Source organism: Corythoichthys intestinalis, chromosome 20, assembly GCF_030265065.1.
Source record: "Corythoichthys intestinalis isolate RoL2023-P3 chromosome 20, ASM3026506v1, whole genome shotgun sequence".
In the NCBI taxonomy this organism is placed as follows: domain Eukaryota; kingdom Metazoa; phylum Chordata; class Actinopteri; order Syngnathiformes; family Syngnathidae; genus Corythoichthys; species Corythoichthys intestinalis.
The window spans coordinates 28,635,918-28,652,989 of NC_080414.1; the positions used below are offsets into that span (position 1 = coordinate 28,635,918).

Here is a 17,072-nt window from a genome sequence, read left to right on the forward strand (position 1 = left end):
TTTTGGTGACAACAGTGTTGACAGCAGAAGATGACTGTCTCGGTTTCTGGGTCAAAGCTTCATGGTGGTTAATTTGTTCTTATGACAGCCTTACGGTGCTGCTGTCAAATGAAGTGCTATTGGTTAATATCTTTTGGTGTAAATATCCCATAATACAGCAAGGACAGCTGCGGATTATAGTCCAGTGCGTCTTATCTATGAACAAATTCCATTTTCATGTCAACATTTGTGGGTGGCGGCTTATAGTAAGGTGCGCCTTATAGTCCGGAAAAAAAATTGGAACCAACTACCAAAATCTTCCATTAGAATAGTGTTTACATTAGCTCACTAACTGCCATTGACGACATCCGATTTACTTGACTGGATTGGATGTCTAGTGCCATCAATGGCACTGAAACCAGAGCATTGGTCAGTCTTGTGGGACTTTACTGGCTATTTCCTGTTTATTTTAGGGTATTTACCGGTTACTTCCTGTTGATTTTGAGTCACTTCCTATTTATTTGGGGACATTCTTGAGTCACTTTTTCCTCAGTAACCCAAAATAAACAGGAAGTGACCTGTAAATGCTCCCAAAATCAACAGGAAGTGACCCGTGAATGCCCCAAAAGGAAGAGGAAGTGAACGAAAATCAACAGAAAATGATGTGAAATGCCCCGAAATTAACTCATTGCCTGGCATTGTCTGCCACTGACGGCCATAGACGTTCAATCCGGTTGAAGTGGGAGGGATGGCAGTGAATGAACAAATGTTCATTCGCTGCCACCCTCCCATTTCAAATGGATTGGACGTCTACTAGTGATAAACTCATTCAAATTTAGGATAAAAATAACTTGTTTTTCTGTATTGTTGTATCGCCATATCGTGAGATCATCGTTAATTCGTTATCGTGAGCTTTGTATTGCAAATCATATCTTGGTTGACACCGCTAGCAAGGTGATTGACTTGTTTAATGATCAAAATATTCTATCTATTTAACATTGAATTACCAAATTTTTGTGTGACACTGTAGGACTCCAAGCTGCCCCTCTCTCTACGGAACAATCTTCTCGACCTGTTTGGCCAAATCGAACGAGAGTTTGAAAATCTCTACATCGAAAACCTTGAATGTGAGTCATCCGTTTGTTCAGATGTGCTCTGAAAATGTAACCAAGACAACATCAATAATTTCAAACTTGGTGACAATAACAGTTTTGTCAAGCTATGTATTTTGAGAGCATACTTTGTTGATCTTTAGGTATTGATTGACCAAACCGGAATGTAGATAGTGTTTGCCTACTAAAGCCTTGTCTCTGTGCTAACATTACAGTACGACGGGAAATTGATTCCCTGAATGAACGTCTGACTGGCGACGGACAGAATCTTGAGGGAGGAGATCCCTCCAAGGGAGCCCTGAAAACAAAAGGTCTAGTATTTCCTGTGGGATTTGTTGGAGTGATGTTATTGTTATGCCCGTCTGGTCCTGCTGATGCAGATTACTTCAGTGGTTGAGTTTGAAATGATAGGTTTGGGTTCATACTTCAGACACATTTGCTTAGTAATTAGATAAGAATATTATATTTTGAGCATTATAGATTTTAATCTTGTCATGAATGAGTGTGCAAACCAGGTCACCATATTGATGTAACAAAGTGCGAGAAACGTACAATTTTACACAACTTTAACCACAGCTATGTTCGTTTTCTTATGGTAATTTTTAATGTTCTATGTGATATTTGGATACGGATGTACCCTTATAAATAAAACGGTTTAAAAATGTAAGCAGCAGTGTTGTTTTCGTCAACGATGACGATAATGAAAATATTTTGTCAACGTTTTCATGACGATGACGTCGCGATGATGCGTTGAAAACGTGTCTCGGGAGACTAAAACATAGCGAGATGGATGCCAAGATGAAAATTGGACATAACTTCCGTCATAAATTCACAATGTGTGATATTTTCTTATTGTATGTGTAGTTAGAACACATTTAGCAGTGTTTGGTCGTGTCACTCATGTGACGTGCTGCACTCCCTCCCCTACTCCACACACAGGCTTAAGCGTGTGCCCATTCCAGGCTCCTTTTTTAAACATGTCAGGTGCTGCTTGGTTTCGTTTTCACATGTATGTATATAACATGTATAAAGAACTAGATGCGAAATGACAGACTTGGCGGCGTTAGCAGCACATGTATAGAAAACTAGATGCGAAATGACAGACTTGCCGACATTAGTAAACAGCTGCCATCTTAAAGCAGTAGACTTCTCTGGAAGGCTGTAGTAGAAAAACCTGCCGAGCGAACCTAATTAACTTTTTTTCTAAAATACTCCTAAATCGGCAAAATCTTGACTTGAATCTATCTTTAAATGATGAAACACTTTTAAAACTTTCACATGTCGAAAGTAGACAGAAGGGAAATTTTGGAATAACAATAGCAATTTTATCAGCTAAAACGGTTAATTCACAACATTAAATTAATTGAATGTATTTTAAAGCTTCTGATACAGAATGGGAACTTGAGTATTTTATTTACTGTAAGAACTGTTAACTTGAAACTGAAATAGTAGTTTATTTAATCCTGAGAGGATTTTTTTTACAATTTTTGTAACTAAGGTACGAAACATTAAAAGCAGCAGGGGGTGCACATCAATAATCGATTTATAATCGAATCGTAGCCTCTGAATCATAATCAAATCGTTAGGTGCCCCACCTCTTACTAAGACTAATACTTACGTATTTTCGTCCATGAGACTAAGACGAACATTAAAATGGCTGCCAAAAACAACACTGGTTAGTCGAAAGGCTAAAAGAGACCAGATACACAACGGTAAACAGTCACTTGAAATAAACATATGTTAATAAATTATACTATGACATCATTCTTTATTTTTCAAAATGGCAAAGTTATGACTGTTCAATTTATCATCTTCAGGTCCTGTTTTGAGAACCACTAATTGTTGGCCGGTGCATTTATAAGGCAAATTTTATACTGGCACCTCATCATCCACTTATATCAACACAGTTAGGCATCATAAATTTTGGGACCAGTGTTGTTTTTGGAGCCCTTTTAAATTTTTGTCTTTTTTTGGACGAAAATACTTTTTAGTCTTAGTCATATTTTAGTCATTTCAAAAGGTACTCATCTTCATCTAGTTTTAGTCGACAGTTACTCAAAATGTTTTCTACTGTAAAATTAAAAATGTTTAGTCCAAAAATAAATAAAGGTTTCCAACAATTTCGAATGAACATAGACAGACAAGCACATATTGTAGCGTCTGCAAGGACAACGCTAACTGGGTGATGCAGGAAAATCAGTACAGTGATCCCTCGTTTTTCGTGGGTAATGGGGACCAGAACCCACCGCAATATTTGAAACAGCGCAAAATAGGCTCGGGACAGCTCATCTGTATTTTTTTCTTTTCATTGAAAAAAATCCGGAATAGACTGAGGGCGCGACTTTTGAAGAGCAAAGTAGCGAGGGATCACTGTATATTATTTTCAATTAAACCAAACCTAGAAGCCACAAACTATGTTCTAAGAAAAATTGTCAGAGTGTTTGAGGATGCTCGTGTGATGGAAATTTGAATCTAGACTGTTTAACCACATCTGCTAATGTTTACATGCCAACGTGTGCACTTCTTGTCTTATAGATGATCTAACAAAAGTTTAAATAAAATGTGCAAGACCTTGGGTGAATGACGCACATTAAAGTTAACATTTCACACATTTGCCGATAGCAATTAGGAGTGGGAACCTCTTGGTACCTCACAATACGATACGATTTGCGATACAAAGCTCACAATAACGATGATCTGACGATATGGCGATACAACGATAATCGATACATTGGTCAGGAAATCATTCTAGGATATTCTAAAAAACAGAAAAACAAGCTTCTGCTGTGAATTGGAATGAGTCCTCCCACTTCAAACGGATTGAGCGTCGATGGCCGTCAGTGGCAGTCAATGCCAGGCAATGAGGTAATTTTTGGCCATTTAAGGTCATTTACCTGTTGATGTTCAGTTACTTTCTGTTGATTTTGGGGTATTTTATGGGTCGTTTCCTGTTGATTTTGAGTTACAGAACAGGAAGTGACCTTGGAATCGCCTAAATTAATAGGCAGTTACACAAACTCAAAAGGAAATGACCTGTAAATGCCCTAAAATGAACCGCAAGTGACCTGTAAATGCCCTGAAAATCGGACTGAATGAGTGTGAATGCTCTGGTTTCGAATGAAGAAACGATCTGAGACACTATTATGGTAGAAGATTTTGGTAGCAACTTGTTGGTTCCTTTTTATTTTTTATTTTTTTCGACATTGACACCTTTTTAAAACGATATCTCGATTCTTGGCAGGAGCATAACGATAACCTTTTGGGACACAAAGTATCAGGATAGATCACCATTTCGATATTTTGTCACACCTCTAATAGCAATACCATATTTGTTCAACAAATAGCAACAAACACATAACAATAACAGCCATATAAGGCCATGCCTTAGTGTTGGACTCCTCCCAGGGACTAGAAACGTAAAAAAGCAGGAACCGCTCCCCATTACAGACATTATCCTCTGTCACATTGTTTTCTCCAAACTGCAGTTTTTAAGAAAAAAAATCTCATCATTGTACAAAACCTTTTGTTGTCTTAGTTTACTTGGACGAGACAATTGCCACGCTAAAGTTGATGCTAATGCTAACGCGGATGCTATGCTAACGCGACGAGTTACATTTATTGTGTGATGATCACTCAGCATAGACGTTTAATGGCTGATGCAACATTGCCTGTTCTCTCTTGCCAAAACAAGAAAACAAATGTGTTTGCAAGCAAGCAAGATGAAGCGCAGCCTAGCTTGAAACACATCATAAACTCCGGTGAGGAGATTGAGGGAGAGGCACTGCACATCCCACGTGAGTGGCACGACCCAAACACTACGACGATGCAAGCTGACGTACAATATGAAAATGTCACGCATTGTGAACAAATGACAGAAACGTCGCAAGCCAATTTTTCAACTCGTCATCGACACGAAAAAATATTTTCGTTATCGTCATTGTTGATGCAAACAACGCTGCTTGTAACCATTGGTAAAGTCGTGCAGTCAATATGCTGTGAGCCCAATATGCGTGAGATGCATACATTCTGTGTTGAAGTGCTGAAATGCACTTTGCCACTGCTTACTGCTAAATTAAATCTTTTGTGAGTTGACCTGTAACTGAGTCATTACCGCACCAGTACCCCAACCACTGTTTGTCAACAGCTGTGAGTTTGTTTGTATTTGTCATGTTCTCTTATGTCTTTATTCCATAGCCAGCCACAGTACCAGCCAACTGTCACAGAAACTGAAGACGACCTACAAAGCCTCTACTAGTAAGGTACTGAACTCGTTACGTTTTCCTTTTTTTGTAAAGGTAAAAATGTATTTTCTGTGTAAATATTTTCAAACGCTAAGAGGAAAAGGAGCTTCATCTTCTAAGGTCATGTGATATGTCATGTGTTTTAAATGTAATTAATTTACAGAGTTTACAGAGACTTTTAGACAGTCACGCCTCCCTTGACGTTTCTTTTGTAATATCCTTGCTATATATAACAATGATACACTTTCAATGGAAAAATAGGTGGCCCATGCAATTTCAGTGTGGCCATTTGAGAGTTATGAGGATGAGAATCATGGGTAATGTCCCGTGTATACTGTTAATCACATGCTCTGATTCCCTTTTTAAACTGCAGACTGACCTTGACTCTGCATCTCGACTCCCAATTTTATTTTTAGCAACAGCTGCATTGGCAGATATATAAAACACTATATTTTCTTATGTAGCTACTGGCGACATTTTTACTCAACTGTAGCAAGTACCAAGCATCTATTAGGGCGGAAAAGATATACAGTGGTATGAAAAAGTATCTGAACCTTTTGGAATTTCTCACACTTCTGCATAAAATCACCATCAAATGCGATCTGATCTTTGTCAAAATCACCCAGATGAAAATACATTGTTTACTTCAACTAAAACCACCCAAACATTTATAGGTTTTCATATTTTAATGAGGGTAGCATGCAAACAATGACAGAGGGGGGGAAAATAAGTCGGTGAACCCTCTGCCTAAGGAGACAAATTTAAACCAATTTTTACCAAACATTTTAAGTCAGGTGTGTGCCCAATCACTATTTAGAGTGGTTTAAAGATGCCCTGCCCACTGTAAAACATACACCTGGTAAGAAATGTCTTGATGAGAAGCATTGTCTGATGTTCATCATGGCTCGGTTAAAAGAGCTGTCTGAAGATCTGGGATCAAGGATTGTCGACAGGATACAAAACGATCTCTAAAAGTCTGCATGTTCATCAATCGACAGTCAGAGAAGTTGTCTACAAATGGAGAGAGTTTGACACTGTTGCTTCTCTCCCAAGGATGACGCCAAGAGTTCAGCGCAAAATAGTCAGAGAGGTAAGAAAAAAAAAGAACACTAGAGTGTCTTCTAAATACTTACAGAAATCACTGGCACAGTCCAAAATTTCTGTGCACGCATCAACTATATGTAAAACTATGGCCAAGAATGGTGTTCATGGGAGAACTCCACAGAGAAAGCCACTGCTGTCTAAAAAATACATTGTTGCTCGTTTAATGTTCGCAAAACGGCACTTGTCCACTCCACAGAAGTTTGGGCAAAATATTTTCTGGACTGATGAAACCAAAGTTAAATTGGTTGGGAGTAACACACAACGTCATGTGTGGAGGAAAAATGGAACAGCTCACCAACATCAACACCTCATCTCCACCGTGAAGCATGGTGGAGGGAGCATCACGATTTGGGACTGTTTTGCTACCTCAGGGCCTGGACAACTTGCAATCATTAGTGGAAGATTGAATTCAAAAGTTCATCAGGGTGCTTTGCAGGAAAACCTGAGGCCGTCTGGCGGACAGTTAAAGATAAAAGGAGGATGGATACTGCCACAAGACAATGATCCAAAACACAGAAGTAAATCAACTTCAGAATGGTTTCAGAAGAACAAAATACACGTTCTGGAGTGGCCAAGTCAAAGTCCAGACTTGAACCCCATTGAGATGCTGTGGCATGACCTAAAGACCACGCTTTGTGCCAGACTGAACTACAGCAGTTTTGTACTGAAGAATGGGCCAAGATTAGTCCTGATCAATGTGCCAGACTGATCTGCAGCTACAGGAAGCGCCTGGTTGAAGTTATTGCTGCCAAAGGAGGGGCCACAAAATATTAACTGTGATGGTTCACTTACTTATATTTCCCCCCTTCAGTGATTGTCTGCATACTATCCTCATCAAAATATTAAAACCTATAAATGTTTAGGGTTTATAGGTTTTAGTTAAAGCAGACAGTTTTTTCATCCGTGTGATTTTGACAAATATCAGATCACATTTGATGGTGATTTTATACAGAAATGTGAGAAATTCCAAAAGGTTCAGATACTTTCTCATACCACTGTACAAGATCTTCGTCATTAGCTTCAAAGCACTCCATGGCCTGGCGCCTCCCTACCTATGCGATCTCCTTTGAATTAACTGTCCTCACCATTCACTTCGCTCTTCCGCTATCCTCGACCTTTCCGTTCTCCGTGTCTGTCTCACCACCCTCGGTTCCAGAGCTTTAAGACACTGTGCCCCTAAGCTCTGGAACTCCCTACCTCACCCGATCTTCCCAATATACTTTTCAAATCCAGACCCAAAACACACCTGTTTAATCTTTCTTACCTACCATGATCCTCCTCCCTGTTCTATCTTGGCCTCCTTTTTTTTTTTCTTTAGATTTTCTTTTAACCTGCTTTTAATTGAATTTTATGATTGTTCTTTTATTATGGTTGTTGAACTACTGTTTCCTTTTTTCTTGTGAAGCTACTTTGTGTGGCTTGAAAAACGCTCTAGAAATAAAATGTATTGTTTATTATTAAAAGTCCGCTAGCTTAAGTGCTATAAAATGCAAACTTTTTTTTCTTTTTAAAATGCTGTATTTGTAATTCGTTAAAACAGATATTCTCACAAATAACAAACTTCTAAACTAAATAACAAATGTATAAACAAACATATTAGCTCAAATAAAAACATACCTTATGTTTGTCTTAACTGGGAGCAGCTGGATTCAGCCATGTTAGGCCAGTTATGGCATATTCACTGTTGCCACCAGAGGGCAAGATCCACCCAAATCAATAAAACTAAATACAACAATTTCAAAACAAACCATTACAACATCACTCTTCTTGATTTAATCCTCAATGCTGCAAAATTTGAGTAAAAGCTTTTTTCTAATCGAATTACTTGAGTTAATCGATTAATCGCTTTTCACGCTCACCATAAAATGTTCTTTCTTTCAGTTATTTTGGTCGATGTTACAACTTAGACGCTTACCACATATACCCATACAGTGGGGAGAACAAGTATCAAATACTTGTTCTCCCCACTGTATATCTTCACTCACTTTTTTGTGATCGTTGTAGCTGTATACATCTGTACTCGACGGTAAATGTTAAGATACAGGAATCCTAGCTTTAGCACCTAAACAAGTGACCTTGAATGAAATGGACTGTTTATCCCGTTGCTAGCCATCTAAAGTGTTCTAATAGCTGCGGAGAAATAAGATCACATTGTGATCCTAACCACACCTGACAGAATGAGAGCATACATTAACACAGTCTGACACAAGTGAACCAGATGCTTTGCTGTAGTGTCTAATCACTCCCAAAGATGCACACCCTTTGCTCTGGTCAGTTGTCTGATTGAGCAGCATTCATGGTGGCTCAAGCTTCGACTCCGTTGTAGTATTGAGATAAACCGCTTATGACTCAAGTCAAGCCATATCAATGCAGTCCCCCACTTATAACACTATTCTTATGCTTCAATAGGCCTCACACTTTATTTCAATAGTTTCTAAATTTTGCATAAATTGCATACTTTTTTACTTTCCAAGAAATAACTTAATGCATTTATATAATTCAAATTGTTTGACAACTAAATAGGAGGGAGACGGCAATGTAATGAAACTGTAGGATAAACTTGATAGACAAATATAGCTGCTGATCGCACGTACCAGTGAAGTTACTAATAAAACAACACCACACTATATGCTGTCTCAATTCTAGTGAATATCCACATTGGAAAGAAAGAAAAACAGCGCCACCCAGTGTCACTTCATTCCCTTGACAATCCCAAATGCAGAGCTGACACCTAGGCAGAGTATATGATCGCTATATAATAAAAAATGCAGTGTGTTTCCCCTCCAATAGGTTTTAATTTAAAATACAGTGGTACCTCTACTTACGAAATTAATTGATTCTTGAAGTTTTTTCTTAACCTGAAAATTCTGTAAGTATTTCCATGTAAATTCCTTAATCCGTACCAAACCCTCCAACATTTAGACACAAATATTTTATCCTTTATAAAAAAAATAAATAAATAAAAAAAAAAAAATGTAATACATGTTAAAATTAGATGATTGCACAATAAACAAAATGAGAGTTGTGCATCATGTAAAAAACTAAAAATGATGGTCATTTACCTTTTAACTGCGGTCCGCATCTCCTTTTGCCCTCAGCAATCACCATTTGTTTGACATTCGTCAGCCGCTTTATAGTGGTCACAACTTTCCTCAACATGCCGAACAACAGAGTTTTAACTTCTCAAACCATCCACGCGATGCCTCAAACTCCCGGTGTTATTCTTGTGCCGACGTTTTAATAACGTGCCGATTGTTGATGTATTACGGCCATATTTGGCGAGATCAACCAAACCTACCCCTTTTTCATACTTTTCTATTATCTCTTGCTTTGTTTGTATCGAAAAAATAACTCTCTTTTTCTTTTCTGTTCGTCTGTTCCAATGAAAGGTAATACAGTGGTATGAAAAAGTATCTGAACCTTTTGGAATTTCTCACATTTCTGCATAAAATCACCAGCAAATATAATCTGATCTTTTTCAAAATCAAACAGATGAAAAAACTGTCTGTTTTAACTAATACCACCGAAACATTTATAGGTTTTCATATTTTAATGAGGATAGCATGCAAACAATGACAGAAGGGGGGAAAAATAAATAAGTGAACCCTCTGCCTAAGGAGACATAAAGAGCAATTGGAACCAAATTTTCCCAAACAATTTAAGTCAGGTGTGTGCCCAATCACTGATGAGTGGTTTAAAGCTGCCCTGCCCAATATAAAACACGTCTGGTGAGAAATGTCTTGATGAGAAGCATTGTCTGATGTGCATGATGGCTCGGTCAAAAGAGCTGTCTGAAGACCTGTGATCGAGGATTGTTGATTTGTATAAAGCTGGGAAAAGATACAAAACCATCTCTAAAAGTCTGGATGTTCATTAGTAGACAGTCAAAAAAATGTCTGCAAATGGAGAGAGTTTGGCACTGTTGCTTCTTTCCCAAGGAGTGGCTGTCCACCAAATATGATGCCAAGAGTTCAGCGCAGAATACTCAGGTTAAAAAAAAGGACCCTAGAGTGTCTGCTAAAGGCTTACAGAAATCATTTGCACAGTCCAATATCTCTGTGCACACATCATCTATATGTAAAACTATGGCCAAGAATGGTGTTCGTGGGAGGACTCCACTGAGGAAGCCACTGCTGTCTAAAAAAAAAAAAACCTTATTGCACGTTTAATGTTCGCGAAACGGCACTTGTATACTCCAGAGAAGTTTCGGCAAAATATTTTGTGGACTGATGAAACCAAAGTTGCATTGTTTGGGAATAACACACAATGTCGTGTGTGGAGGAAAAATGGAATAAGTCACCAACATCAACACCTCATCCCCACCGTGAAGCATGGAGGAGGGAGCATGATGATTTGCGGCTGTTTTGCTGCCTCAGGGCCTTGACAATTTGCAATAATTAATGGAAGAATGAATTTAAAAGTTGAGGAGTTCAGGATGTTTTGCAGGATGTTTTGCCTGTCAGACAGTTGAAGCTAATAAAAAAGGATGGATGCTGCAACAAGACAATGATCCAAAACACAGAAGTAAATCAACTTCAGAATGGTTTCAAAAGAACAAAATACACCTTCTGGAGTGGCCAAGTCAAAGTCCAGACTTTAACCTCATTGAGATGCAGTAGCATGACCTAAAGACAGCGATTCGTACCAGACATCCCAGGAATCTGACTGAACTACAGCAGTTTTCTGGAGAAGAATGAGTCAAGATTAGTTGATCAATGTGCCAGACTGATCTGCAGCTTCAGGAAGCGTCTGGTGGAAGTTATCGCTGCCAAAAAGGGGGGGGGGGGGGGGGGGCACCGAATATTAAATGGGGTGGTACACTTATTTTTCGCTCTTCTGTCATTGTTTGCTTACTATCCTCATTAATATACGAAAACCTATAGATGTTTGGGTGGTTTTAGTTAAAGAAGACAGTTTTTTTGATCGGTGTGATTTTGACGAAGATCAGATCACATGTGATGGTGATTTTATGCAGCAATGTGAGAAATTCCAAAAGGTTCAGATACTTATTCATACCACTGTACATAGTACGCTCACGGGAAGCCAGAAGTGCTAATGAATAGGAAGCCACATACACATACATTGTACATTATTAGCCAATTGGATGCCAGGAAGATGCCCGGCAATAGCCAATGGCAGAGCAACTATGAGTATGTTACTTTCAGTAAACTCTGGGAACTGCGAGTAGCTGCACATACATGCAGCTCTCCATACTGTGCTGTATTTCTGTCTTTTGTAATTTGAAATTTCACTCGTAACAAGAGGCAGCCCTTGCTCCCCGTTTAGGTGTGTCATAACCTGAAAATATCGTTTGTAGAGAAGTTCGCAAGTAGAGGTACCACTGTAAATGAATAAAAATCTTTGGGTTACTTAGCCATACGTACACTTATAAGCTATCCTGCATAACTGGTCATATTCTTTATAAACAAATGTCATTGAAATTTAATTTACAATTACAGTGGTACCTCTACATATGAATTTAATTCGTTCCAGAAGCTGGTTTGTTAGTCGAAATGGTCGTATGTCGAGCAGGATTTTCCCATAATAATACATTATAATTTGATTAATTTGTTCCACAGCCCAGAACCTATGCTAAATCCTTTATAAAAACTGCAGGTGCAACTACTAATAGCAATTACACATAGCAAAACAAATGAATTATCAATACAAATCGGAACAATAATAATAATAATGAATGGAAATTTAAAAAAGACTTTTTATTGTCACTTTAACTTATAGAGACTGGCGAACAGAGGTGAGAGGAGATGGCGAGTGCATGCTGATACGGTGAGTCGTGTTCTGTCTAATTTAACAAATGCATTCAATAAGACAGATGTAAAACAAATAGGGTAAAACAAATAGATTATGAGAAAATAAGGAATAACAAAAAATTTTATTGCCACATTAACTAACTGGTGAAGGTAGGAGGGAGGAGACAGCGGGTGTGTAGGTAGGTGGGGGACCGGTGAGTCATGTTGTCTATTCAGTTCGCTCACACGCACACCACGCTCATTTCTCTTAAAAAAAAAAAAAACTCTGTGCGTCCATCTTGCGGGAAAACAATGAACTTAAGACGCTGTCTTAAATCGTCACATTTCGAGCATATGTTGAGACAAATGACGAGTCAAATTTACATTGGATGTCAAAAGGATCGTATGTCGAGGTGCCACTGTAAATCCAAAATAGCACATTATACCTGCAGTTGATATGGCCCCTTAAACAATCACACACGTTCCACTTGCTTAATGAATTCTATTGTTGTCATTCAGATTGTGTCCAGCTTCAAAGCCACAACAGGGTCCCGAGCTTTGTGCCATCTGCAGAAGGAGTACATTGGCCACCGGGATGGAATTTGGGACCTCAGTGTCACCAAAAGCCAGCCAGTGGTGCTTGGAACCGCATCAGCAGGTACACCACGTTGCTCAATTTACTATATCTCATATTCTACCATTTTCAAATCAAGATTTCCTCCAAGTGTAGTTTTTGAATTCAGATTTAACTCACCTGTTTTGCCTCATTATAGACTGCATGTGTGATTTAAATTTTTACAAGTGCATATTCGTTATTATTGATTCGGAAAACATGTTAATGATTGCTGGTACCTGCTTTTTTGACAGACCACTCAGCTCTGCTTTGGAGTATAGAGACTGGAAAATGTCTACTGAAGTATGGTGGCCATGTGGGGTCAGGTAATAAAAACTGCTATATATAGTTTGGAGCCTTTATATACAGTATATAGTGAAGGAACAGAATCTGCTACAAATAGTAAAAATTCATGATGAATCCATTCAAAACTTTGCTTTTTGGTGCTCTGAGTTGTTTTTCTGAAACAATACACATGACCACACAGTTTCCAAAGTTCATACTTAGCACGAGAGAAACAATGACAAAAGTAATCAGCCTGATGTCGCTCGTGCTTTTTCATGACTGTAAAATAATTATAAAAAGTTATATTACAATTTTGTTCAAGCTCACTTTTATAAAATCCATGTTATTTTATAAAATGTTTTATTTAAAGTGATATTGTTGGGCAATATCTGACATTGCACATTGCCGTTTTACATTTATGTCATAATTTTACTATAATATCGAGCACTTTCGTGTATAATTTTTGTGTATTCTACCTACTGGTGCAACGATTAATCGATTAACTGGAGTAATTCGATGAGAAAAAAAGATTTGAATTAAATTTTGCTGCTTCGAGTATTCGTTTAATTAAAGTGGCGTTGTAATCGTTTGTTTTTGAAAGTGTTTGCATTTAGTTTTATTGATTTGGGTGGATACACTGCCCTCTAGTCTGCCTCATTTTACATGGCCAAATCCAGCTGCTCCCTGTTAAGACCAACATAGCTAGGTTTTTGTTTGAGCTAATGTTTTTTTAATGCATTCGTAATTTAGTTTAAAGGTATATTTAGCCAATTTTTGTGGGAATTTGTGTCTGAACCGTTTGTTAAGAGCATTGTAAAAAAAGTTTAAGCATTTAAGCTAGCGGACTTTGACTATGTTTTATTTATGCTTTTATACTATTTGAGGCTCAGCTCAGGTATTTTAATTTTTTCATGTTTTTCCAATTACTCGATTAGTCGAACTAACTAGTTCATCGATTAATCGACTACTAAAATAATCGATAGCTGCAGCCCTGGTTGTAATGGTTTGTTTTGAAGGTGTTGCATTTTGTTTTATTGATTTGGATGCATACACTGCCCACTAGTGGTAACAGTAAAAATGCCATAACTCGTCTAACATGGCTGAATGTAGCTGCTCCCTGTTAAGACCAACAAAAGGTATGTTTTTTTTTGAGCTAATATGTTTAAGCATTTGTTATTTAGTAAAGCATTGTAAAAAAAAAAAAAAAAAAAAAAAACCATAACCATTTTATAGCATTTAAGCTAGCAGGCTTTGCAAATTGAGCCAACTGTTTTTTTTGTTGAACTTAGATCCTCATTTATTTATTTTTTGATCATTTGAGGCTACGCTCAGATATTTTATTTTATTTTTAAGTGCATTTATTGCTCTTGTGAAATAAAAGTGCAAGTCTGCATAGTTTAAAGAAACACTCAGGAATTTTATTTTGTATATACATTCAATGCTCTTGTGAAAATTACCAAGCCCCAAGAAAATATTATACACCCGCATATTACATTGTACAACACATTAAATATTCGTATTTCGATTACTCGATTATTCAAACCAACTAATTGATAGATTACTCGATTACCAAAATAGCTGCACCCATATTTCTGCCTACTGCTAAATGGGGGGAAGCTGAAATGCTTCTTTATCAAGAGTTATATTTCAAAATCATTCAGCCACACAAATATTCATTCTCCGCAAGTATTAAGTCTTATTTTTTTCTATGAATCATTTGCATTGATCTTTCTTCCGCAGTCAACTCTATCAAGTTCCACCCCACAGAGCAGATGGCCCTCACTGGTATAAACTTGAATATTTGCGTCAATATGTTATTTTTTTCTCATTGCTTTTTGAGCATGCTCTCCCGAGCCTCTCCTGTTGAGCCGTTAATCTCGATCCGCGTGTTTTTTCATCTGTTCTTGCGTCGTTCCAGCCTCTGGGGACCAGACGGCTCACATCTGGCGCTACATGGTACAGCTTCCTGCCCCGCAGCCACCACCAGATGTCAGTGTGAGTCACTTTATTCTGGTCAATTTTGAGGGCTTTGATACACTGTAATACCCTTATTTGACATTCCTGATTGATTTAGTCATCTGCGCCAATAAACTGAAAATTTGGTGCAATTTTAGGCTCCATGTGAAGATGACCAGGATTCTTCAGACAGAGAGGAAGGCGAGGTGGACGGTGAAGGTCCTGGCGAGGTGCCCACCGTCCGGGTTGCTACGGCAACCCTCAAAAGTCACCAAGGTGTTGTTATCGCTGCGGATTGGTTGGTTGGTGGCCGACAAGTGGTGACAGCCTCTTGGGATCGTGCTGCTAACCTTTATGAGGTGGAGACCTCGGAACTGGTACACACTCTTACTGGTAAGCATGTAAAACACAGTGTTTTGTAATTTCTAACAGATGTCACAAGATGGCGACAAAACTCTTTAAACACAGATTGGTATAACATTCGGGTTGAATATTATGAGCTTTGATAACACAAAGAATGATCAAAAATTTGCATTTAACATGTTGGTAATCATGAAACCATGCTATATATGTTCCTACATCATACATCAGGCAACATAAACTACTTTTGTGGGCATATAATTAAGTCCAGCTATTCAGTTTAATGAGACTTGACACGTGAGCTTTATCAACATATACGCATTGTTTAATCTTACTTCATGGTGGCAAGTACGAGCTTTTCTAATTTTCTTCCTTGTATGGAGATAATACCGAATGTTTTTTATTATATAATAGGGGTGTAACAACATATCGAACAGGTGATATAGCACGATACTTTGTAGGCCAAAAGTTCCCACCAAGAATTGATTTATAGTTTTAAACAGTTTAAACACCGTTTTAACCAACAGGTTGCTACCAAAATCTTCCACTACAATAGTGTCTACGTTAGCTCACTAGCTGCCATTGACGGTGCAAAACGTCCAATTCATTTTGATTTGGATTGGACGTCTTTAGCTGTCAGTGGTATTGTATCGTCATATTTTTATTAGATTTTTATCGTGACCCTTGTATCAATGACTGAAGCTATCGATTACTTAAGTAAATGGTAAATAGTGTTATACTTAATTGACTAATCTATCAATTTGTTGGAATAATCGAGTAATCGGATTAGGAACATTTAATGCGTTAAAGAATACGTTTTAATAAAGCATTTTAAAGTAAAACAAAGGCTTGCCAATATTGCATTTTCAAAGGAGCGTTAAATGCGAATACAAAATAAAATTCCTGAGTGTTTTTTCAAACCATGCAAAATTGCACTTTCATTCCACAAGAACAATAATTAAAATACCTGAGCTAAGCCTCAAACGGTATAAAAAAAAAAATAATGAGGTTTGAAGTAGCTTCGAACAAAAGAACAATTGGCTTATTTGGCTAACTTGCGTAACAAAAGTCCGCTAGCTGTAATGCTTTTTTTTTGTTTTGTTTTGTTTTGTTTTTTGAACAATGCTCTTCACAAATCGTTCAAACACATATTCCCACAAAAAACTACTAGATATACCTCTAAACTAAACTACGAATACATAAACAATTATATTAGATGACTTATCTCATATTCACTGTTGCCACTAGAAGACAGTGAATCCGCCCAAATCAATACATTACATTACATTACATTACATTACCACTAATTAAACGAATCCTCGAAACAGGAAAATAATTCTAAGCTTTTTTTCTTATCGAATTTCTCGAGTTAAATTGTTAATTGTTGCAGCACTACTTGCATCGCGCATTGTATCGTGAGGTACCCAGAGGTTTCCACCCCTGTTATATAAGCTCACTTTGCCCCGAATTATTTAGTGATACCCATAGCCTAAGGCTAATTTCTCTCAATGTGTAGGCCATGACCAGGAGTTGACCCACTGTTGCACCCACCCCACCCAGCGTTTGGTCGTCACCTCATCCAGGGACACCACCTTCAGATTGTGGGACTTCAGAGACCCATCCATCCATTCCGTCAATGTCTTCCAGGGACACACAGAGTGAGTCTCTATGC

At 37.9% G+C, this 17,072-nt stretch overlaps 1 protein-coding gene across 4 annotated transcripts in view; it reads left to right on the forward strand.

Annotated features, from left to right (window-relative positions):
- Positions 1-17,072, forward strand: part of wdr37 (WD repeat domain 37) — a 40,815-nt gene that overhangs the window by 7,897 nt on the left and 15,846 nt on the right. For 3 of the 4 annotated variants that reach the window (XM_057824026.1, XM_057824027.1, XM_057824025.1), the window contains 10 exons: positions 1,010-1,106; positions 1,307-1,402; positions 5,286-5,350; positions 12,176-12,223; positions 12,706-12,844; positions 13,054-13,125; positions 14,825-14,869; positions 15,003-15,079; positions 15,199-15,433; positions 16,917-17,058. In XM_057824026.1, the coding sequence (XP_057680009.1) occupies positions 1,010-1,106; positions 1,307-1,402; positions 5,286-5,350; positions 12,176-12,223; positions 12,706-12,844; positions 13,054-13,125; positions 14,825-14,869; positions 15,003-15,079; positions 15,199-15,433; positions 16,917-17,058 (1,016 nt within the window). The remainder of the gene's footprint in view (positions 1-1,009; positions 1,107-1,306; positions 1,403-5,285; positions 5,351-12,175; positions 12,224-12,705; positions 12,845-13,053; positions 13,126-14,824; positions 14,870-15,002; positions 15,080-15,198; positions 15,434-16,916; positions 17,059-17,072) is intronic. The other variant, XM_057824028.1, reaches the window with a different exon arrangement.